Here is a 24,364-nt window from a genome sequence, read left to right on the forward strand (position 1 = left end):
ATCCAAAATTGGAAAATTTTTCATCAGTGAGGAAGTCACACTGCTGGGAATCACATTCGACAGAAAACTAGGTTTCAAAAAACACGTAGACAACACAGTGAAAAGAGCTAGGAAAAGAACTGGCCTTCTCATAAGACTCAGAGGAACAAACTGGGGGGCATCGAGTGCCTGCCTCCTCAAACTATATAAATCCTTCATTCGGCCCGTACTTGAGTACGGGGCAGTTATACTAGCTGGCATCAACAAGACAAGGCTCAAAGATCTGCAAAAAATCCAGAATAGAGCGCTACGAATAGCGCTCAAATTACCAACAAAAACTTCGATCGTAACGCTGCACAAGCTGGCCAACATTGAATATATATCAAGCAGACTATTTTTTCTGGGCACAAAAACAATTAGCAGGTTCGAAAATAGCCATCTATTCAAAGAACTTAAGCTAAAAAACATAATATTAAGCAAACCAGGCAAAAATACTACCCTTGACTTATATAAATAATGGTACAAATTGTGCATATGAAACGGTCTAACGGTAGCGACCCCGGTCTCCCGATGACCGGAGGAAGAAAGGAAAAATACAACCCTGAAAAGGGCAACCTCAGTCCACAAAATAAGGATAAACACATCTGGGCTCCCGATGACCAGAGACAAGGAAATGGAATGAGAAAACACAATAATACTATAAAGGCGGAGGAAAAAAGGTATATAATATATGTATATTATATATAAAAATATTTATATTAACAAACATCTGGAAAAAATTAACAAGCTGGAAGGGGCGGCCAGCGCGCAAACTGGAAAGAGACGGTCAAAAAAAAAAAAAAAAAAAAAAAAAAAAAAAAAAAAAATTCCAAGCGAGGCCAAAACCACGTACAGACAAACAATAGAGGTAGAAGACAATAAACACGTTTTGGGGATTGAAAGAAGCTCTTGTATTTTAATGCACGAGACTTCGGAACTTTCCCGTGTCGGCTTCGCCGACACATACCTATACATCATCTATTTTTCATTTTTCATCATTCTGACTACAGTCTTGAAAATCAAACATGTCTGGACGTGGAAAAGGAGGTAAAGGATTGGGAAAGGGAGGCGCCAAGCGTCATCGCAAGGTTTTGCGTGACAATATCCAGGGTATCACCAAGCCAGCCATCCGTCGTTTGGCTCGCCGTGGTGGTGTCAAGCGTATCTCTGGACTCATCTATGAAGAGACCCGTGGTGTCCTGAAGGTGTTCCTCGAGAATGTCATCCGTGACGCCGTCACCTACACCGAGCACGCCAAGAGGAAGACAGTCACCGCCATGGATGTCGTCTATGCTTTGAAACGCCAAGGCCGTACTCTGTACGGATTCGGCGGTTAAGCAAACCTCTCATTTACAAAACAAACGGTCCTTTTCAGGACCAACAAATATCAAAGAAAAGCTATGCCAGTGAAGTTGAATTATTATATGTCCCCTGGCCTCTCTATGAACACCCCTTCCTCCCCGAAGACAAATAAAACCTATATATTGTTACCCTGTAAGTCATACAAGCACCGAATATCATGTCAAATTAATGATTCACTGAAATATGCAGTTCTGCCTTTCAAGCGATACAAAATATCTGCAAAATTTAAGTCTCCCGTCTTTTTGCAACTATGGATATAGGTGATGTAGGCCTAATTCAGTCGGCAAATTGAAACCGGGGTACAACGCATCATCATATCCTCGGCAGTTAGTGATGACCACTCACAACAGGTGATAATCTGCTTGCGGCTATTAAAAGTAGCCTCTTGAATGTTGAAGAAATAAACGATGTAAAGAGAACATCCTAAAATTTCAATCCTCAAAGCTACTATTATTTTTCAAAAAACCAACTGGAAAATGTTGTTAGGGCGAAGTACGTAGTCAAGGAACTTAAATCTTACTTAGCACAGTAAAGTAAACTGACAGAGCTCATGACATATTCTGTTTCGAACATTAGATATCTAATTCAGTATAAACAGAGTGGAAAAAAGATATCATGGTGAAATAGTCTTTTTTTTTTAAAGCTATTATATCCTTTTTATTGCTTTTAAATTTGACTATGTAGTTGTAGATTTTTATTTATAATATTGTCAACAGTGCTGAAGTGTATGTTTAAGGCACTTGAAAGAGATTTTTTTTTTTAAATAATTTTTTTATCAGAGCTCATGACATAATCTGTTTCGAGCATTAGATATCTAATTCAGATAAAAAAGATATCATGGTGAAATTGTCTTTTTTAAAGCTATTATAACCTTTTTATTGCTTTTAAGTTTGTCTTTGTAGTTGTAGATTTTTATTTATCATATTGTCAACAGTGCTGAAGTGTATGTTTAAGGCACTTGAAAGAGATTTTTTTTAAATAATTTTTTTATCTGCCACAAATGTCAGAAAGGCCAAACAGAAGAGGAAAATATTTCTTTACTGCCTAGCCTTGTGTGCTGTGCTAAAACCATAGCAGCTCCAATATCTCGTTGCTGTTAACAAATAAATCAAATAAATTCACCAGGATACACAGTGATCTCCCCTAATTTAAATGCATTTGTCATATACTCTATAAATAAAAAAAGTAAAGCGTGCGCTAATCAGCAGTGTAGGGATGCATGACAATTAACGAGTGAACCTTGCTTCAGAAAAAGACAGTATTTTAGCTGAGTGTGAATCTTTTTCAGGCGAGTGACTAAGAATAACTACAGAAAGCACTATGGTAAATGGTGAAGCAGAAAATTAAAATTGTGTGCCGAGGTTCATCATTGCCTCTACTTTTCAAACTAGTGTGTGATAATTCACTTAGTGGTTTAAGTGTTGATAATCATGACCATAATAGGAGCAGAGGAAATGCTATGTATGTGTAAAAAAACTACGTAGAATGCAAAACGATTCCTTCAGTGGTGCGAACACGATAATTCCAGTTAGTTCTTAATAACATTTGGTATAGCTTTTCTGGAAAGATGTGGTTGGTCCTGAAAAGGACCGTTTTGTGTAAATCAGCGACTTTGTTGATTTACTTGGAGCTGGTGTACTTGGTGACGGCCTTTGTGCCCTCACTGACAGCGTGCTTGGCAAGCTCACCAGGCAACAAGAGACGGACAGCAGTCTGGACCTCTCGGCTGGTGATGGTGGAACGCTTGTTGTAGTGGGCAAGGCGGGAAGCTTCACCGGCAATACGTTCAAAGATGTCATTGACAAAGCTGTTCATGATGCTCATGGCTTTGCTGGAGATACCGGTGTCAGGGTGCACCTGTTTCATCACCTTGTAGATGTAGATGCTGTAGCTTTCCTTTCTCTTCCTCCTTCTCTTCTTGTCACCACTGCGTGCTGCCTTAGCCTTACCGGCTTTCTTGGCGCCCTTGGAGCTCACTTTGGGAGGCATGGTACTTGTATTCTAGCGTGCAATATGAACGTTGAATACTGCAGGAAGGGAGCGTTTTGTATAAATACAACGCGTTATGCAAATAAGGGGATCCAGCGCTACACGTTGTGAAATTCACAATCGGATTGGTTGAAGTTCCCAGCGCGCAACAGATGCAGAGTCGAAGCCGAGGCAAAGTAACATTTCACTGAACATGAAAGCACTTACAGTCCAACATGGACTCATCATTAACGAAAACAAGGTGCGTATTTTATGCTGTTATTTTCAAGTCCTTGACAGCAGTTCATGTGTCAAACCAGACGTTATCTTCAATGAGCTGTCAAAGTAATGATCTGATTGCAATCAAGTAGCTGGCAGCAGTTAAGGATTTCAATCAAGTCTGACACCAAGTCACCTTTGTTTCTCGATTAGAGCAATACAACTCAAGCCTATATGAGGTATTCACCCCTCAAACCGTGCTCATTATATCTTCAACAATATTAATAAAAATTACGTTATTGGAAGGAGGATGTGTGAAGCACAATTTTTGTATCATGCAAAACCATATGTAGGCTACCTATAGTTACTTCATGGCCCCTGTAAACTTCATGCTGGTACCAAACAATCTAATAGATTTATTCAAATTAGAGGCTCGAGTGCTGCACAGTGAGAACGAGGGCAAGTTAAGCGCTCTCTTTACCTATTGGCAGTTATTCCGACTACGCTGTCTTATTGGACAGATATGCGTGCAGCACTGAATCCCCACCGGTGGCTATAAATACCTATTTTGAACGATCTTTCAACATTCTTTGGTCAACTGTCGTATCAAAAGAAATCGTACAAAATGTCTGGACGTGGTAAGGGAGGAAAGGCAAGAGCAAAGGGGAAGAGCAGATCATCCCGTGCTGGACTTCAGTTTCCAGTGGGCAGAATCCACCGTCTTCTCCGCAAGGGTAACTATGCCCAGCGTGTTGGAGCCGGTGCCCCAGTGTACCTGGCTGCCGTCCTCGAGTATCTGGCCGCTGAGGTTCTGGAGTTGGCGGGAAATGCTGCCCGTGACAACAAGAAATCCAGAATTGTCCCCCGTCACTTGCAGTTGGCTGTCCGCAACGATGAGGAATTGAACAAGCTGCTGGGAGGTGTCACCATTGCCCAGGGTGGTGTTCTGCCAAACATCCAGGCTGTCCTTCTGCCCAAGAAGAGCAAGGCGGCTGCCAAGTAAATTGCTGTTTGCAAATTTACAACAAACGGTCCTTTTCAGGACCAACCAAATATTCATAGAAAAGCTACGCCAATGAAGTTCATTATGAATTAATCAGTTTCACACCCTCTTACTTGCCTCTCTCGTAATGGCAGACCTGATAAATCCCGCTATTCTCCATATATTGTGAATATGAATACATATATAGATAAGCAATAATCCTAATCACCCAGACTGAATACTGATCGTGGGCTCCATTTCGAAAAAAGTGAAAAATGAAGTTGAATAAGTAATAATTGCGAATTCAACTTTTTTATTTTATTTTAATCTCTGGTGACAGAAAGCGATGTGTTAATATGTGGACAATTGAAATTTTAGTTTGGGAAATATTCGTGTTTAGTTACCAAGGTTTCAGCTGATTTAGTAATAAAGACTTTTTAAAAACAACAATCTTTTTGAATAATATTTGCAAGTTAATTACACCGACAGAAATTATACTGTACTTAAAGAAGCATAACCTGCACGTTTATTAAATACTGACACTCAACTTCAAGTCAATATTTTTCACAATGCGTGGTAACAACGGTCTTGCAAATTCCTTTATAAGGGAATGCACTTTTGCCGCTTTTCCTGTAATGACCTGCGCCAATAGACGTAACGAAAGTGTGTGTTCAATGGAAAAAAAAAAAAAAAACACGGCCACACTGGGAAATTAGACGCAATAAGCTTTTTATTGAGTCATTCAAAAGAAACATTATAGACATTAACTGAAACGTTAGACATAATACTCGCTTCTTGATAAGTTGCAGACCTCTTTATTGAGAATGGGTGTAATACGTGAAGTAAAACTATGTGATAAAACAGTCATCAGTAGCTATAGTTTGTTTTTTCCCCTACATATACAGACTGATATATTTAAAAAGGGGCAAATCAATCCTCATAATTGGGCTACCTATACATAGCAGGCAGCCGTTTTTAAGAAACACATTAGATATATCAAATATGAAAATACAAATAGGATAATATAAGCTGCGATATTTTCAATGAAAGACTTCCTCAATGAGATAACGGAACTAACTGTCATAATACCATGTACAAGTCAATCTTTTTTGTCTTGAAAACATACAAGTTACAAAGCAAAATTTATTATTTATTTATTTTTATTTATTTTATGTATTATTATTATTGCACATCTGAGTAAACAGTTGTATTTTAAAGACATCCACGGCTTAATTGCTAAATTTCGAAAACGTTTTAAAACGCGGACAGTGGTTACACGTAATGCTACTTTCAGACTTTTAGGTAGCTTATTCATCACACTTAATTGTAATCTATAAATGCATTTTACGCAACCTTTGAGCCCTACGTCTCATCAGAATGTAATACAGTGACCATTTAAAGTTCTACGAACTCAACTACTTCTAGAACAACAACTACTACTGATACAAATAATAATAATATTTCATCGGACTGACGTTAATCTTAGCTCCGATGCACATTTTAAGTGTATTCCTAAGTTGTTTAATTGTGAGGCGTTGTTAAGTGATAATAATTTAATTAGTTTAAAGACGCTTAGCTTTGTATAATAAAATTTCTTGATGTATTTCTGCTTAAGGAGCGGATGTACCCAAATATAGCTAAAAATAGCCATTTTTGGTTTTTTCTGTCTAATTATTGGTTAAACGTGTATCTAACGTTTAACAGAATAAAATTTTTAACATTTTGAACAAAAAATTTGTTTTTTCTGATTATTCTGATGCTGCACACATCGACATCGGTGACCTGGTATATGCCCCGCCTTCGTTGTCAAGGGCCGTTGGCATGGGTAAACTCGGTGGGCGGACCTTAGCAGCATCAGCACGTCTAGGGAAACAATAGAACAGGGATGCGCCATGCCCCCTTTGTCATAAACAGCGATCGGCAAAGCAGTGCCTATTGTTCCGCTTAAGCTGTTTTGATAGTCTCTCTTGATTGTGATCAGCGCTAAGATGAATCTTTTCCGACACATTGGATTTGCTCGAAATACTCGTTCTCCCTTGAATATTGCTTGTTGTTACACGCGTTCTTTCGATTTTCTTGTTAACTTTTTGAGATACGCAAAAGAAAAGAAGAAAATTCCGTTGCTTGCTACCCGTGACAACAATAGTCATTCTTTCTATCCATTTTCGCCAACAGGTCGATGCAGTTTAGTGTTAGATTTAAAAAATATACATGGGGGTAACTAGGCATACGCACGGATGCATTGTGCGTACATTTTTTTGGCCAACCATGATATTATTTTATATAAATTTAGTGTATTTTTCACGGAATATAAAGAAATTCTCTGCTTATCAAAGTCACCTGTATGAACAAATCCTCTGTATCAATTGTATAGGCACAATTGTTCTGACACCCCCCTCCCCCCGTCTTGCATACTTTTATTGAACTGAGGTAAACAATGCCTGAAACCTTAACAAGTTTTATCTTAATCGTCCATCTAACTGGAACTTCCTTTACCTCTTTATTGGAGGGTTCAGTGGCCCACAACTCACCTGAAGCCTCGCTGGCAATATTTATCTCAGGTAAAAATCTACCTGTGTGTTATTTTCAAAGAGCAGCTCACGCAACCCTGAGGGCATTAGATAAAATCTGGACACCAGGTTTCATAAGGAGCTAGAGAAACGAAGGAAGGATTTTTCCTGCAAAGCGTCAAAGAATTTTGACACGGACTTGACCCAGCTTATCCCTCCAAACTAATAGGGTGACATGGACAATTTTTACAAACATATAATAAAACTTAGATGTATCAGAGCTCTGTCGTGTCGTACAATTGGTTGTTATGGGGAGCCATGCATCCACATGTAAGGTTAATGAAATCTAATGTTAGTTCAACTCAGAGGCGGATCCAGGATTATTCGAAGGGCGTTCCACGTATGCGAAGCTAGCCTCCTTTTAAATAAATATACCATTCTGGGTAATAAGTTTATTGAAACTTTTTTAATTGCGAGAATATTTCTGACTAAATGATGTTTTATTATTAATGGAAATTAAGCTGCGGTGTGTGGTACATATGCTGTGATTACGCTGTCCTTCATCTCTTGCGTTAGTCTATATTTTGCTGGGAATGTAAAAAATCTGTGCGTACAATTTTTTTAAGGTCTGGTTACGCCCCTGAATCTATGCAACTTGGGCAATTCGGCCCTAGCATCGAGGCTCAACTCCTATTTATTTCTGCTTACCATTGGTAATCGGAAAATCAACAATGATAATATCTAACCTTTCCACCTGTTTTCGAACCATTTTTCGCTTGGCGAATGTGGACAAGACCGCATGCGATGCTGCTATTGTGTGCACATCCTAGAGCGCATCCCTAACACTTGCCCCGACGGCAATTGACGTGGCCACTGATTGCTTGGGTCATTAGGGCTTACTAGATTGCCTGTCAATCATTCTGGCAGTGCTAGCGGTAACCCCTTGAAGTTACTAACAGGAGGTGAGATTGATACAAAAATAAGATTTTCTGACATCCAAATACATGCAAACAAGCTAATTTCAACCGGCAAAAGAGTACCCATCTTCGCGATCGTCAGAACGATAACAGGTAAAGCTGTCAACAATTTTATTTGCTTATATGGACAATTAACTTCACTGAAAGGATTTTTGCTCGTTTTCTTTGCTTTCAATATTGACGAGATAGCGTTATCTTAACAAGCTTTAACTATCTACCTGTACACCTGAGGGAGACCAAATTCACCATGCTAATTATGAACAGTAGGCTCTAAAAGTGCTTTTTAAGAAATTTTGATTGATCCTCTCTTTTCTAATTTATAGACTTTGAAAGTGAAAATTTCCTAATATTTTGATGTAATTTCACGTTTTTAAAGATAAAATCAACAATAAGTGTCTGAAGAAAAATCCCTGACTCCATGCTGTAGTACTTTGTTCAAGTGTCATAATGACATCAAAAGCAAGTTTATAGCTGTCCAGGTGCCTGAGAAAATCAGGTGTATAAAAATGGTGTTTTTGTCCCCAAAATCCCAATATTACGTCACACGATGAAGTTAAAGCTGTGTTCCAAGCATAATTAGATATTTTGAAGATACGTTAAATGAATGTGACAGGAATAAAAAAGCCAAGACCTTTATTTTAAGAGAAAATCTCAAACCTACATTCCCTCCTTAATCGTACTTTAGTGAGGGCATTTAAGGATCAAGTGAAATTCATCCTCTACATCGTTTAAATTGCATAACTTACAGATTCTTAATTTCTTATTTGTGTCTGTGTACCTGCCAGTCTCTACAGGTAGATTATGTGACGAAAGCCTAAATTTTGCGATAAATTCCTTATTTTTCTGTGAAATTGGCTTATTCAAACAAAATTGCACTATGAAATTATCGGCAAGATGTTGATACAAAAACCCTTTACTTGCTGTGAATATTTCCCCGGTCAGTACTTGTCTAAAATGAACTTTCATCACTTAAATTTTTCATAAATTAATCAGGGGCCAATTAATCTCGGGGTCCAACTAGCCCCGATCTCCTCATTGCAAAAATGCGATCTTTTGCTTGGAAAAAAAAAAGCTGTTTTGAAAATCATTATAAGGCTATTTTATATAAAAGGGCCATGCCTTTTTTTCTGTCACAAATGAAAGTTCGTCGCCCCTTTCTACGAGTATGTGGTATTTTAAAGATCCTTCTTCTTTTTCACCCGGGCCTGCCCCTAAATGGCTTAATTTGCTACTTTTCGGTAGCTTATTACATGAAGGAATCATATGAAAGCCTTTTTTATTATTTCGCAAAGGCAAAAGAAATCCACGTTCTGTCGGGGACGTATACTTAGTGTGGAGTTGTTACATGTGATCTGTAGAGAAATTCCCTCTAAAGAGCCTTGATGCCTTCACATTCGTGTTCACGAAGTTCACACACTGACTTAACACCCAACCCCAATGTAGAGGTGCATTTGACGTGCTGAAGTGTCCAAAAAATAAAATTGAATGATTTCAAAGTTGTATTAATTTATATTTTAAATATATATGTGTGTAGAACAAATTTCCACGACTGTCTCAATTTTAATTTAGTTTTTACCATGTCTTTAAATACATGATGTACGTACGGAGCCGTAATTGATAACGTACGCTCCGGGAACGTACATGTTTGTCCCGGGTCATTTAATTTTAATTTTTATATCGCTTTCCGTGTATTTTGTAGTGATTCAGTCATGGTATATTATATATAACGTAAGGATGTTTTATAAATATTTTTAAAACTTGTAACTCTAGGGGCTTTACGTCATGGCTAATAATATGTAACGTATGTTCGCCAGAAAAAATTGCCAGAAAGTTTCGTCTTACCCAGGTACTTGGTGCAATAGGAAACAGGTCTTTCTGTTGCTGACTGAAAATTATGTTGTGATTCCATGATAGTTTGACATTTATGATACAATATTTGTACCACGAATGGAAAATAGTTTATTTATACATATTTTACTGTCGGTGGAGTGGATTTTCCCCGTGAAGTGACAAGCAAACTATAGTCGCTCAAAAACGATCATACAGAAGATTATCATTATTCTAATTTTTACGACGTTATACTTGTAGGAGATAAATCAAAGAACGGAACCAGTGATGATTGAATTTTTAAGGTGAGTATAACGTTTCACAGCAGGACGTTTCGTATTCGTGATAGTAGCGTACGTTCCTTTTCTAGGGCTAGACGATGACTTCATTTTTACAATTCATGTTTCAAGGAGAGTGAAACATTGACATATAGCCAATATAGGGACCTACTTCTGCATGTGGAACCCTAAAATAATCAAACAATTCATGGTTTCAGGTGAGTGAAATTTTGATACAAACTCCTTCACGTGGGACCCTAAAGTGATCAAGCACAGTTTACAATCTGTGCACTAATCATTGTTAAGAGCATGTTTGCACCTCTGTATATCCGTCTTCCCATGAAGTGCATGAGTAGGCATCTTGAAATTTAACTTTAACCAACTATTAATTATAATGCGAGTTCGTTTGCGCAATGATGACGTATCATCGGGATAGTTAGGATTAGCAAATCATCAACTTTATTTCAGAAGAAACTACGTACGAATTGGCAATTCAGGACGGGCAATGTAAACACTAATGGTTTAGCTTTTCTGATTTGTAGTGGTCCTGAAAAGGACCGTTTTGTTGAGAGTTAACGTTGAAGTTAAGCACGCTCTCCGCGGATACGGCGAGCCAGCTGGATATCCTTGGGCATGATGGTCACACGCTTGGCGTGGATGGCGCACAGGTTGGTGTCCTCGAAAAGACCAACCAAGTAAGCCTCGCTGGCTTCCTGCAGGGCCATGACAGCAGAGCTCTGGAATCTCAGGTCAGTTTTGAAGTCCTGGGCGATTTCACGGACCAGACGCTGGAAGGGGAGCTTGCGGATCAGAAGCTCTGTGCTCTTCTGGTAACGACGGATTTCACGGAGAGCCACGGTACCGGGCCTGTAACGGTGAGGTTTCTTCACACCACCGGTGGCGGGGGCGCTCTTGCGAGCGGCCTTGGTGGCCAGCTGCTTCCTTGGGGCCTTGCCACCAGTAGATTTGCGTGCGGTTTGCTTGGTACGAGCCATTGTTGAGATATCTGTCGTTCGTTCGGAGTACGAATAACTTGAATGATTTGGGCCTTGAATATAAGTTCGTCGGCGTAGCCGACAGGGAAGTTACGAAGTCCGAGGTCTTGTGACCACGGCTTCTTTCAACCCTCTTACTTGCCTTTTGGACGCTGGTGAGGAAATAAATAAATAAATAAATAAATAAGGATTGTAAGATAGTTGTTTTGTTTTACTTCTTCTCCACATGTAGGCATTTTTGGTGCCTATATTCGAGGGTTTTTGTGAAGACCCTTTTATGTGATTTAGGGCTGTTGGTAATGTCCTAGTAGTGTTTTGCTGGCACTTTTTTGCAACAGTTGTCTTTGTGTTAACAGCTCTTCCATTAGGCAGCTGTTGGCGAGTCGTTTTAGTGTTTCTTTACCCAGATGGTGAAGTCGGGTTGATATCATTTCCATTCTCGCTTTTTCATGTAGATATTCAATTTTGGTGTGCTGGGGCATTTTCAAAGCTATTCGGAGTGCTTTGTTCTGTACTTTTTGCATTTCCTTTAGTCTTGACTTGCTGGTGGTTGCGAGAATAACAGCTCCGTATTCGAGTATTGGGCGTATGAAAGTATTGTACACTCTGAGTAGGGTGGAGCTTGATGCTCCCCAGTTGGTGCCTCTCAGTCTTGCTAAGAGGTTGGTTCTTTGTCTTGCTCTAGTTGTCAGGTTTTCCACGTGTTTTTTCAGAGTCAGTTTCTGGTCGAGGGTTATGCCTAGTAGAGTGGCTTCTTTTACTTGCTTGACCTTCTCCCCAAAAAGGTGGATTTCAGGTTGTATTTCAATTTTTCTGTTGTGAAACACCACTAGTTGGGTTTTCTGTGCGTTCAGCTTGATGCGCCATAGAGAGCACCACAGCTCTAATACCCCGTTCACACTATGCTCAGTTATCCGGATAAATTGCGAATTAGGTCACAATTCGAATAAATGCAGTAGTGTGAACGCAAGAGGATTTTTGTAATGCGCATTTTCAAAATCCTGCAAGCGAGGTGGATTTCTAAGCGCGATCCGGATAACTTACCGGAATCGACACCTGTACAGATCTTACTGCGCATGTGTGCTGATAAGTGCGGATATCTATGAACGCTTGTTTATTACTTTAGCGATTGCACCAAACGTATTTGGAGGTCACCACTCACTACAACATGAGGAAACAAACTTATTTTGCCACCTTATACTTCTCAAGAATGCTGGAATGTCTTCTGAGTTGCATTTGTCGTCACAAATTTTTGTTGGTATTTTAAGATTTCCTGTGCGGCGCATGCGCGAGTGTTCAAAACAGGAAGTTAAACCTGAAATTTTCAACATGGGATTCGGATTCGCTTAGTGAGTGTGAACGCAATGCCGAATCGGATTCCTTACGAAAAATCCGAATTATAGAAATGCGCATTTTGGCAACTGTAGTGTGAATGGGGTATAAGTCTCTTAATGCAGAGTTCAGTCTTATCTCGAGGGCTTTCGAGCTCTTGGCACTAGTCCATAGTCCAAGGTCGTCTGCAAACTGTGATGCCTCTACTTTGTTGGTTGGGTGGATGGGGAGGTCATTGACATACAGTATGAATAGGAGGGGGCTGAGTACTGATCCCTGTGGTGTTCCTGCGTTTAGTCGGACAGGATCTGAGATGCTTGTTTCTACCTTCACTTTTATCTTTCTTTCATTTAGGAAGGACGATAGTATTCTTGTTAATTTGCAAGGGAGATTGTGATGAGCCAGTTTGTATCTCAGTCCATCGTGCCACACACTGTCGAAAGCTTTTTCTACGTCCAGCAGGATGGTTCCTGTGGCCCACTTTTTCTGTATTGCTAGTTTTGCTGTCTCTACCAGTCTAAGGACATGTTCTATTCCTTCTTTTTTCTCAAGGTACGCTCTTTGCCATTTGTTAAAAGCATTGGAAGCTTTTAGCGTATTTTTAAGTCTGGTGGCTAATATTCTTTCAAGTAGTTTTCCGAGACAACTTAGAAGACTGATTGGCCTGTAGTTAGTGGTTATTTTGAGGTTTTTTCCTGGCTTCGGAAGCATGATGCCTGTAGCTTGCTTCCATTTCGTTGGAAAATATCCAATCGTCAAGCAGGCGTGAATGATTTGGGGTATATGCTACAGAGATTTGTAATAAGGCGGTCTATTTGGTGATTGGATGACCCAAATTCCTGTCCTATTTCACGCGCACCTCATTGGATGTATTTTCATAAAAATCCATCGTTGAATATGTATAACTACCTGTGGGACAGGTGCGCTAAAATATGCAGCATTGAATCCGAGGCAGAGTGAAGGAATGGCATATTTCTGTAATGTATCATCAAGTTTAGTGGATTTCTGAAAGAAATCAAAATTTGCAAAAGAAATATACTAATTAATTCCCACCAATTAGGATCCAACGTCTGTAGCGTTCTTGAAGTGATCATCCTTAGCTAAGAAAAATATAATGATAGCTGAAATGTGTCTGAACTCTACGACTTGCAGACTTTGCCCAATCATATTGGCTCTACACGCATAAGTGTTCGTTTTGGCCAATCCAGTTAAGGTTTGGTGTTGAAGGTCGTTGGCGTCGGATAAGAAGGTATTTATAATCCAAAATTGGAAATTTTCATCATTCTGACTACAATCTTGAAAATCAAACATGTCTGGACGTGGAAAAGGAGGTAAAGGATTGGGAAAGGGAGGCGCCAAGCGTCATCGCAAGGTTTTGCGTGACAATATCCAGGGTATCACCAAGCCAGCCATCCGTCGTTTGGCTCGCCGTGGTGGTGTCAAGCGTATCTCTGGACTCATCTATGAAGAGACCCGTGGTGTCCTGAAGGTGTTCCTCGAGAATGTCATCCGTGACGCCGTCACCTACACCGAGCACGCCAAGAGGAAGACAGTCACCGCCATGGATGTCGTCTATGCTTTGAAACGTCAAGGCCGTACTCTGTACGGATTCGGCGGTTGAGCAAACCTCTCATTTACAAAACAAACGGTCCTTTTCAGGACCAACAAATATCAAAGAAAAGCTATGCCAGTGAAGTTGAATTATTATATGTCCCCTGGCCTCTCTATGAACACCCCTTCCTCCCCGAAGACAAATAAAACCTATATATTGTTACCCTGTAAGTCATACAAGCACCGAATATCATGTCAAATTAATGATTCACTGAAATATGCAGTTCTGCCTTTCAAGCGATACAAAATATCTGCAAAATTAAAGTCTCCCGTCTTTTTGCAACTATGGATATAGGTGATGTAGGCCTAATTCAGTCGGCAAATTGAAACCGGGGTACAACGCATCATCATATCCTCGGCAGTTAGTGATGACCACTCACAACAGGTGATAATCTGCTTGCGGCTATTAAAAGTAGCCTCTTGAATGTTGAAGAAATAAACGATGTAAAGAGAACATCCCAAAATTTAAATCCTCTAAGCTACTATTATTTTTCAAAAAACCAACTGGAAAATGTTGTTAGGGCGAAGTACGTAGTCAAGGAACTTAAATCTTACTTAGCACAGTAAAGTAAACTGACAGAGCTCATGACATATTCTGTTTCGAACATTAGATATCTAATTCAGTATAAACAGAGTGGAAAAAAGATATCATGGTGAAATAGTCTTTTTTTTTTAAAGCTATTATATCCTTTTTATTGCTTTTAAATTTGACTATGTAGTTGTAGATTTTTATTTATAATATTGTCAACAGTGCTGAAGTGTATGTTTAAGGCACTTGAAAGAGATTTTTTTTTAAAATAATTTTTTTATCAGAGCTCATGACATAATCTGTTTCGAGCATTAGATATCTAATTCAGATAAAAAAGATATCATGGTGAAATTGTCTTTTTTAAAGCTATTATAACCTTTTTATTGCTTTTAAGTTTGTCTTTGTAGTTGTAGATTTTTATTTATCATATTGTCAACAGTGCTGAAGTGTATGTTTAAGGCACTTGAAAGAGATTTTTTTTTAAATAATTTTTTTATCTGCCACAAATGTCAGAAAGGCCAAACAGAAGAGGAAAATATTTCTTTACTGCCTAGCCTTGTGTGCTGTGCTTTGCTAAAACCATAGCAGCTCCAATATCTCGTTGCTGTTAACAAATAAATCAAATAAATTCACCAGGATACACAGTGATCTCCCCTAATTTAAATGCATTTGTCATATACTCTATAAATAAAAAAAGTAAAGCGTGCGCTAATCAGCAGTGTATAGGGATGCATGACAATTAACGAGTGAACCTTGCTTCAGAAAAAGACAGTATTTTAGCTGAGTGTGAATCTTTTTCAGGCGAGTGACTAAGAATAACTACAGAAAGCACTATGCTAAATAGTGAAGCAGAAAATTAAAATTGTGTGCCGAGGTTCATCATTGCCTCTACTTTTCAAACTAGTGTGTGATAATTCACTTAGTGGTTTAAGTGTTGAGAATCATGACCATAATAGGAGCAGAGGAAATGCTATGTATGTGCAAAAAAACTACGTAGAATGCAAAACGATTCCTTCAGTGGTGCGAACACGATAATTCCAGTTAGTTCTTAATAACATTTGGTATAGCTTTTCTGGAAAGATGTGGTTGGTCCTGAAAAGGACCGTTTTGTGTAAATCAGCGACTTTGTTGATTTACTTGGAGCTGGTGTACTTGGTGACGGCCTTTGTGCCCTCACTGACAGCGTGCTTGGCAAGCTCACCAGGCAACAAGAGACGGACAGCAGTCTGGACCTCTCGGCTGGTGATGGTGGAACGCTTGTTGTAGTGGGCAAGGCGGGAAGCTTCACCGGCAATACGTTCAAAGATGTCATTGACAAAGCTGTTCATGATGCTCATGGCTTTGCTGGAGATACCGGTGTCAGGGTGCACCTGTTTCATCACCTTGTAGATGTAGATGCTGTAGCTTTCCTTTCTCTTCCTCCTTCTCTTCTTGTCACCACTGCGTGCTGCCTTAGCCTTACCGGCTTTCTTGGCGCCCTTGGAGCTCACTTTGGGAGGCATGGTACTTGTATTCTAGCGTGCAATATGAACGTTGAATACTGCAGGAAGGGAGCGTTTTGTATAAATACAACGCGTTATGCAAATAAGGGGATCCAGCGCTACACGTTGTGAAATTCACAATCGGATTGGTTGAAGTTCCCAGCGCGCAACAGATGCAGCGTCGAAGCCGAGGCAAAGTAACATTTCACTGAACATGAAAGCACTTACAGTCCAACATGGACTCATCATTAACGAAAACAACTTGCGTATATTATGCTGATATTTTCAAGTCCTTGACAGCAGTTCATGTGTCAAAACAAGACGTTATCTTCAATGAGCTGTCAAAGTAATGATTTGATTGCAATCAAGTAGCTGGCAGCAATTAAGGTGTCTAAGTCTGTCACCTTGTTAACTTAATAAGAGCAATACAACTCAAGTCTATATGAGGTATTCACCCCTCAAACCGTGCTCATTATATCTTTAACAATATTAATAAAAATTACGTTATTGGAAGGAGGATGTGTGAAACACTTGTTTTGTATCATGCAAAACCATATGTACCTATAGTTATTTCACGGCCCCTGTAAACTTCATGCTGGTACCAAATAATCTAATAGATTTATGCAAATTAGAGGCTCGAATGCTGCACAGTGAGAACGAGGGCAAGTTAAGCGCTCTCTTTACCTATTGGCAGTTATTCCGACTACGCTGTCTTATTGGACAGATTTGCGTGCAGCACTGAATCCCCACCGATGGCTATAAATACCTATTTTGAACGATCTTTTAACATTCTTTGGTCAACTGTCGTGTCAAAAGAAATCGTACAAAATGTCTGGACGTGGTAAGGGAGGAAAGGCAAGAGCAAAGGGGAAGAGCAGATCATCCCGTGCTGGACTTCAGTTCCCAGTGGGCAGAATCCACCGTCTTCTCCGCAAGGGTAACTATGCCCAGCGTGTTGGAGCCGGTGCCCCAGTGTACCTGGCTGCCGTCCTCGAGTATCTGGCCGCTGAGGTCCTCGAGTTGGCGGGAAATGCTGCCCGTGACAACAAGAAATCCAGAATTGTCCCCCGTCACTTGCAGTTGGCTGTCCGCAACGATGAGGAATTGAACAAGCTGCTGGGAGGTGTCACCATTGCCCAGGGTGGTGTTCTGCCAAACATCCAGGCTGTCCTTCTGCCCAAGAAGAGCAAGGCGGCTGCCAAGTAAATTGCTGTTTGCAAATTTACAACAAACGGTCCTTTTCAGGACCAACCAAATATTCATAGAAAAGCTACGCCAATGAAGTTCATTATGAATTAATCAGTTTCACAATCTCTTACTTGCCTCTCTCGTAGTGGCAGACCTGATTAATCCCGCCTTGCTCCATATATTGTGAATGTGAATGCATATATAGATAAGTAATAATCCTAATCACCCAGACTGAATACTGAGCTCCATTTCGAAAAAAGTGAAAAATGAAGTTGAAGAAGTAATATTTGCGAATTCAACTTTTTTATTTTATTTTAATCTCTGGTGACAGAAAGCGATGTTTTTATATGTGGACAATTTAAATTTTAGCTTGGGAAATTAGACGCAATAAGCTTTTTATTGAGTCATTCAAAAGAAAAATTATAGGCATTAACTGAAACGTTAGACATAATCCTCGCTTCTTGATAAGTTGCAGACCTCTTTATTGAGAATGGGTGTAATACGTGAAATAAAATGTGATAAAACAGTCATCAGTAGCTATAGTTTGTTTTTTCCCCCTACACATACAGACTGATATATTAAAAAAGGGGCAAATCAATCCTCATAATTGGGCTACCTATACATAGCAGGCAGCCGTTTTTAAGAAACACATTAGATATATCAAATATGAAAATACAAATAGGATAATATAAGCTGCGATATTTTCAATGAAAGACATCCTCAATGAGATAACGGAACTAACTGGCATAATACCATGTACAAGTCAAGCTTTTCTGTCTTGAAAACATACAAGTTACAAATCAAAACTTTATTATTTATTTATTTATTTATTTATTTATTTATTTATGATTTATTATTATTATTATTATTGCACATCTGAGTAAACAGTGGTATTTTAAAGACAACCACGGCTTAATTGCTAAATTTCGAAAACGTTTTAAAACGCGGACAGTGGTTACACATAATGCTACTTTCAGACTTTTAGGTAGCGTATTCATCACACTTAATTGTAATCTATAAATGTATTTTACGCATTTCAATTCAATCTAATTTATTAACCTTTGAGCCCTACGTCTCATCAGAATGTAATACAGTGACCATTTAAAGTTATATGAACTCAACTACTACTACTACTACAACAACAACAACTACTACTGATACAAATAATAATAATATTTCATCGGACTGACGTTAATCTTAGCTCCGATGCACATTTTAAGTGTATTCCTAAGTTGTTTAATTGTGAGACGTTGTTAAGTGATAATAATTTAATTAGTTCAAAGACGCTTGGCTTTGTATAATAAAATTTCTTGATGTATTTCTGCCTAATCGTATTTAAGTGAGGCATTTAAGGATCAAGTGAATTTCATCCTCTACATCGTTTAAATTGCATAACTTACAGATTCTTAATTTCTTATTTGTGTCTGTGTACCTGCCGGTCTCTACAGGTAGATTATGTGACGAAAGCCTAAATTTTGCGATAAATTCCTTATTTTTCTGTGAAATTGGCTTATTCAAACAAAATTGCACTATGAAATTATCGACAAAATATTGATACAAAAACCCTTTACTCGCTGTGAATATTTCCCCGGTCAGTACTTGTCTAAAATGATCTTTCATTACTTAAATTTTTCATAAATTAATCAGGGGCCAATTAATCTCGGGGTCCAACTAGCCCCGATCTCCTGATCCCTTACCCTTTGTAGCAAAAATGCGATCTTTTGCTTGGAAAAAAAAAGCTGTTTTGAAAATCATTATAAGGCTATTTTATGTAAAAGGGCCATGCCTTTTTTCTGTCACAAATGAAAGTTCGTCGCCCCTTTCTACGAGTATGTGGTGTTTTAAAGATATCCTTCTTCTTTTTCTTCCGGGCCTGCCCCTAAATGGCTTAATTTGCTACTTTTCGGTAGCTTATTACATGAAGGAATCATATGAAAGCCTTTTTTTATTATTTCGCAAAGGCAAAAGAAATCCACTTTCTGTCGGGGACGTATACTTAGTGTGGAGTTGTTACATGTGATCTATAGAGAAATTCCCTCTAAAGAGCCTTGATGCCTTCACATTCGTGTTCACGAAGTTCACACACTGACTTAACACCCAACCGCAATGTAGAGGTGCATTTTACGTGTTGAACGAAGTGTCCAAAAAAAATAAAATTGAATGAATTCAAAGTTGTATTAATTTATTTAAATATATATGTGTGTAGAACAAATTTCCACGACTGTCTCAATTTTAATTTAGTTTTTACCAAGGAGTTATAACAGAAGGAGATTACACGCGTGGGGGCGGAGCCCGTATTACGGTCTCTCATTGGTCGGAATGAATAGAACCCAGAGAACAATGGATGCCTATCTCTGTTACGCTTAATTGTTGCTCTCGTTTAAATCTCGTTTGTTAGTATCTGTGCCTTTGTCTGTTGATTTTTGAGGACAGAAACAGAAACGGAGTCCCAAGTTTCTAAAAAATGAGAGAAATACAGAATTTATATGATATTACGTTGGACAAGGTTTTCAAAAAACAGGTAAGTGCTTTTAAATGCATAACTACACGAAATATGAAGATAAATTGCAACTTTTATGTCGTAGGGTCTCACTGTGTAAGTGTCCAGCTACACGTTGATCTCGCGAGGTGGTGTGTGGAGAATAAATATTGCACGAAAAATATTTCCCACTCATAACAAGTGCCTATAAATATAGTATCAGATGAAGAAAGTTTGGTCTTTATACAGTTGCAATTGTTAAGTAATTTGTGGCAATAGCAAAGAATAAAACTTAGGTGCACTTTCAGTAGCCGAATAACAAGCAGATGCTTAAGCCGCCATCTTGTTAATATTTCGAAAAAAAATTACTCCAAAAGACATTTTCCTCCTACTTTTTGAAACTTGTGTCACATGACAGTCATAAAATTTAACTAATTGTTATGTGTGCAACACACTTGCTTGAGCAGTATTGTTTTTTTTTGCGATTTTACATGTGGTCTAGCTTGGATACGACAATTGACAATTTTCATGAGTTCCGATCAAAAAGTGTTACGCTTGTTACGGCCAAAAGCCTTACCGCTTTTTGTACTTTTCAAATGCAAGATTATAAAAAAAATTGGTGTGTTTAGATTCTTGAACATCTTGGTCGTGGCGTGGTATATATTGCATGGATACTGCTCCAATATTTCTTGAAAAAAATAACCTGATTTGTTCAGAATACCAATTTTTTACTCTAGTGTTATGGGTAAATGTACCATTTTGGCCTTTACCTTTTTCATGTTTAAATCTAAAAAGACTTATCATGACAGTTGGTCATCATTTTTCTTCTCACCATGGTGGGTGGCTTTGGAGTGGTAACTTTGTTGTTAAAGTAAAGTGCTCAGTTTTTTTGACTGGAAAATTTTGCCTCCACCCAGCATTTTCCATCATGGCGGTCTAACAGGAAGTTTGACTTCACAGTGTCTTTGGCATAGTTATTTTTAACTTATTTAGTCTTCTTTTTACATATATATGTTTTAATTCATATTAAACCTTTGAAAAAAGAACACACATGAATCCTGGTGCTTCTTAATTTAAAGTCTTAAGGTTTTAAGTTCACCTAGGCTCCACCAATTACTTTACCTGTTATCTCACTACACATCTCTCTTTGAGTCAAGGTGTGTAAGACACACCTTATTGTGTAAGACACCTCTATAATTAAGGGGTACTTGCTTCTCTACTAAATTATACTTCACTACTTTGGCATGTTAGGTGGCAAGCTTGGATGTTTCAGTTCATTTTAAGAAAGAAGCTTTGCCTTGGTGGTTACAAAAGAATAGAACTCTATTAAGGTTTATTCATTACTTGAAATTAAATATTTCATCTTGTAGTGTTGAAACAGAAATTCTCTCAAAATTGATAATGAATTTGACATGCATATCTTAACACTACTCAAGTTCTTTTTTTCTATTATAGATATGGGAGAAGGCTGCAGTGAATATATGAATTATGGTCAGGCTGGAAAAAATTAAAATATGTCAATGAAAAAAGGAGGTCAGTGTGTCTGGGGTAAGTTACTTTTGTCATAATGCCTAAGATGCATTAAACATTCACTAACAACAGTACCCTTTTTAATTTTTTTTTCAAAATACAACAACCTTGGGCATTTTCCTTTTAGCAACCAGCCTCTCTGAAATCCCCTTTTTGTCCTGTCAGAAGAGTAGGAACCAGGGCGGATTTAAATAATTTCTTGTAATAAGTACAATTTCTTTCAATTTCTTGGGGTTATTAGCTTTTGATCATGAATCTTGATGTTCTATATAAATTAAGTTGTAAATTGTTCATTTATGTGGTGAACATTATTTCAGTCAAGTCATAACAAGACACATTAAACTTCACTGCGTAATTCCATAATGTCTACATGGATACTAGTAGTTCATAATGCTATTATTATGTTTTTTTTTTTCTAACCTACAGGTTTCTCTCTTTTCTGAGTGGCATGGCATTAGCAAGGCAGAAGAAAAGGCCCTGAAGAAATTCTCACTTGAGTTGTCCTTTTTGGAGAAGAAACTGGATAAGACTGGCCAACAGAGATTGCATTAAATTAATAGTGCTCCTTTATGACATTTTAAAATATTTTCAGTCACCTAACTGACTCTATACATTGCAAAAGTGGACATAAATTTTATGTTATTGTTACGTGGAAAAAAATTCAAAACCTATATATAAATTGTTGAGTGCCATGGTATAACAGTCTACCTGATTGCCAGTGAAATGTCTGTTTCAGTGAAATTTCTTTAAAGCAGTCACTTACTGCTTACTTACCAGTTAATTTTTTCAGCTGTTACATTTTATAAATGTTCTTACTAAGTGTTGTCTTGATCTATAATAACCTTTTGAAAATCCCATGTTTTTTATCCTATTTGTAAGAATTAACCACTTTATCTTCTAGGATTTTTTTTTTTTTCATTCGGCCCATTAGATTCTCAGACCTTGCTGGCCTGTAAGTGGAATAGTATCTGGCACAGACTGGTATCAGCAAGTCAGATAAAGAAGAATATAATTATTTCTATTTGCACGGTTGAAAAAAATGCCATCATAGACTGCATAAAACTGGAAAACTGTAGCAACTTAATCATTCTTATGACTTCATTTATTACTGCTTATGTGTAAAATTTTTGTTTTTGTTCTTCTATTGATATAATAAAATGGTTTTACTCACAGATGCTACTTTCATGAGTATAGAGTATAGAGTGCTTGAGTATAGAGTTGACTTAAAAGATTTTTTAAGTTAATATAGTAAATAATAGTTTGAAATTCAATATTCTCATCTTTATTTGTTTCAGTGAATACTAAAATTTCTGATATATTTTGTACATAAATATATTTATGAATGAATAAAAATTATTCTTAATGTATGGCACTGTGCACTTGTTTACCGACAAATATGAACAGTGTTAGTACGTGTCAAATAATCCTGAAAAAAAGGGAAATTTCCAAGATAAAGAAATTTATAACGAGTATTCAGTAAACTGACGTGTCGTGGCATTGCCTCAACCTTGGATTAAAATTTTAATTAAATGCATTATAATATAAAAATTATACCGAGTGAGAGAAAAAATACTTCAAGAAATTTAAAACCAGACATAAAGCGTAGGCACTGTCACAATGTATATGTTTATGGGACCCAAGGGCAGGAGGGTCCAAACGTTAATGTATTAATATTATGTCCTTTGGCAGTGAGGACAGACGTTCACTTGAATGTCATTTTCACAAACCACAGTTGGGACGTTTTCTTTTGACTTCTCCTTGGTGATTTTTCACCGGGTTGTGCCATAAAAAAGCCATCTATCACCGACTAAAAAAGCTCATGGCAACCATCCTCAGTCACCACCTTATAATCGCTTTCTATGATATCGTTCCCTTCCAGCACATCGTCCAAATAATTACCTGTGAAAAAAATCGTCAGCATACTACAGCGGCAGCGGCGCTTTGACATTACTGATCTCGAATTCTAACGCGAAATAACGCATATGAAATTTATCTCCAAGCTGAGGAGAGCGACGCAGACGAAACCTTGAGACCGGAGGCCCCCCGTAGCTAGCTCCGCCCACCGTAACAGACATCGGACAATAGAAAGGCTTGCGTGTAATCTCCTTCTGTTATAACTCCTTGGTTTTTACCATGTCTTTAAATACATGATGTACGTACGGAGCCGTAATTGATAACGTACGCTCCGGGAACGTACATGTTTGTATGGGCGGCCAAAAGGGCAAAAAATCCTGTCGTCGATTCAGTTATGTTTCGTCGATTCACTGCCTTCCCATCGATTCAGTTTCAAGTTTAAACGATCCTGTCATAAATTCAACATCTACTTTCGTCAATTCAACTGTCAAACATTTCTCATCTACGGTGTATTAAAACCAATGCCGTCACTATTTTCGTCGATCGTGTAACTATTCTCGTCGATCGTCTAATCTCGTCGATCGTCCAACTAATCTCGTCGATCGTGTAACTATTCTCATCGATCGTCTAATCTCGTCGATCGTGTAACTATTCTCATCGATCGTCTATTCTCGTCGATCGTCTCATCGATCGATCGCCAGAGGGCGCTGCGGTAGCACATTGGCCTATCACATGACTATCAAAATGGCAGACAACAAAATGATTGCTAGTGAAATAAGAACATTTTCTCAACAATTTCAATTTTAGTTGTTAATAATTAAAAGACATTCGGTTGTAGGGACATTATTTTCTAGTTGTGCTTAACTCTGACCATGGCTGGCCGAGTTAAAAATTACCACGTGATTGACAGACAGAAGCACGTGTTGCTACCGCAGCGCCCTCTGGCGATCGATCGATGAGACGATCGATGAGAATAGTTACACGATCGACGAGATTAGACGATCGACGAGAATAGTTACACGATCGACGAAAACAGTTTGACGATCGACGAGATTAGTTACACGATCGACGAAAATAGTGACAGCATTGGTTTTAATACACCATAGATGAGAAATGTTTGACAATTGAATTGACGAAAGTAGATGTTGAATTTATGCCAGGATCGTTTAAACTTGAAACTGAATCGATGGGAAGGCAGTGAATCGACGAAACATAACTGAATCG

General features: G+C 38.3%; 7 protein-coding genes and 1 long non-coding RNA gene across 8 annotated transcripts; 5 read left to right on the forward strand and 3 right to left on the reverse strand.

Annotated features, from left to right (window-relative positions):
- The first annotated feature begins 32 nt into the window (after positions 1-32).
- LOC106177733 (histone H4) lies at positions 33-1,533 on the forward strand. The gene has a single exon (XM_013560594.2). It carries the CDS (start codon positions 1,044-1,046, stop codon positions 1,353-1,355), a length of 312 nt encoding a protein of 103 aa, XP_013416048.1. The 5' UTR covers positions 33-1,043; the 3' UTR covers positions 1,356-1,533.
- A 1,417-nt stretch (positions 1,534-2,950) lies between these two features.
- On the reverse strand, positions 2,951-3,524 carry LOC147762285 (histone H2B, gonadal). The gene has a single exon (XM_087011532.1). It carries the CDS (start codon positions 3,367-3,369, stop codon positions 3,001-3,003), a length of 369 nt encoding a protein of 122 aa, XP_086867658.1. The 5' UTR covers positions 3,370-3,524; the 3' UTR covers positions 2,951-3,000.
- A 163-nt stretch (positions 3,525-3,687) lies between these two features.
- LOC106177728 (histone H2A) lies at positions 3,688-5,383 on the forward strand. Its single transcript, XM_013560589.2, has one exon. It carries the CDS (start codon positions 4,193-4,195, stop codon positions 4,568-4,570), a length of 378 nt encoding a protein of 125 aa, XP_013416043.1. The 5' UTR covers positions 3,688-4,192; the 3' UTR covers positions 4,571-5,383.
- A 5,300-nt stretch (positions 5,384-10,683) lies between these two features.
- LOC106177716 (histone H3) lies at positions 10,684-11,988 on the reverse strand. The gene has a single exon (XM_087011339.1). The coding sequence runs from the start codon at positions 11,134-11,136 to the stop codon at positions 10,726-10,728; it is 411 nt and encodes a 136-aa protein (XP_086867465.1). The 5' UTR covers positions 11,137-11,988; the 3' UTR covers positions 10,684-10,725.
- Positions 11,989-13,657: 1,669 nt separating this feature from the next.
- On the forward strand, positions 13,658-14,267 carry LOC147762286 (histone H4). Its single transcript, XM_087011341.1, has one exon. The coding sequence runs from the start codon at positions 13,778-13,780 to the stop codon at positions 14,087-14,089; it is 312 nt and encodes a 103-aa protein (XP_086867467.1). The 5' UTR covers positions 13,658-13,777; the 3' UTR covers positions 14,090-14,267.
- Positions 14,268-15,691: 1,424 nt separating this feature from the next.
- On the reverse strand, positions 15,692-16,262 carry LOC147762287 (histone H2B, gonadal). The gene has a single exon (XM_087011340.1). It carries the CDS (start codon positions 16,108-16,110, stop codon positions 15,742-15,744), a length of 369 nt encoding a protein of 122 aa, XP_086867466.1. The 5' UTR covers positions 16,111-16,262; the 3' UTR covers positions 15,692-15,741.
- A 477-nt stretch (positions 16,263-16,739) lies between these two features.
- Positions 16,740-17,807, forward strand: LOC106177729 (histone H2A). The gene has a single exon (XM_013560590.3). It carries the CDS (start codon positions 16,918-16,920, stop codon positions 17,293-17,295), a length of 378 nt encoding a protein of 125 aa, XP_013416044.1. The 5' UTR covers positions 16,740-16,917; the 3' UTR covers positions 17,296-17,807.
- A 1,728-nt stretch (positions 17,808-19,535) lies between these two features.
- Positions 19,536-22,458, forward strand: LOC147762288 (uncharacterized). Its single transcript, XR_015334001.1, has 3 exons — positions 19,536-19,798; positions 21,212-21,304; positions 21,713-22,458. It is a non-coding gene; the product is annotated as an uncharacterized LOC147762288 (long non-coding RNA).
- The last annotated feature ends 1,906 nt before the right edge of the window (positions 22,459-24,364 follow it).

The sequence above is a fragment of the Lingula anatina genome, chromosome 4, assembly GCF_051362555.1.
Source record: "Lingula anatina isolate TDL-2025a chromosome 4, LinAna3.0, whole genome shotgun sequence".
In the NCBI taxonomy this organism is placed as follows: domain Eukaryota; kingdom Metazoa; phylum Brachiopoda; class Lingulata; order Lingulida; family Lingulidae; genus Lingula; species Lingula anatina.

Excerpts from the sequence above, each read along its gene's own strand:
- LOC147762286 (XM_087011341.1), top strand. The coding sequence starts at position 13,778 with ATGTCTGGACGTGGAAAAGGAGGTAAAGGATTGGGAAAGGGAGGCGCC.
- LOC106177716 (XM_087011339.1), bottom strand. The coding sequence starts at position 11,136 with ATGGCTCGTACCAAGCAAACCGCACGCAAATCTACTGGTGGCAAGGCC.
- LOC106177728 (XM_013560589.2), top strand. The coding sequence starts at position 4,193 with ATGTCTGGACGTGGTAAGGGAGGAAAGGCAAGAGCAAAGGGGAAGAGC.
- LOC147762287 (XM_087011340.1), bottom strand. The coding sequence starts at position 16,110 with ATGCCTCCCAAAGTGAGCTCCAAGGGCGCCAAGAAAGCCGGTAAGGCT.
- LOC106177733 (XM_013560594.2), top strand. The coding sequence starts at position 1,044 with ATGTCTGGACGTGGAAAAGGAGGTAAAGGATTGGGAAAGGGAGGCGCC.
- LOC147762285 (XM_087011532.1), bottom strand. The coding sequence starts at position 3,369 with ATGCCTCCCAAAGTGAGCTCCAAGGGCGCCAAGAAAGCCGGTAAGGCT.
- LOC106177729 (XM_013560590.3), top strand. The coding sequence starts at position 16,918 with ATGTCTGGACGTGGTAAGGGAGGAAAGGCAAGAGCAAAGGGGAAGAGC.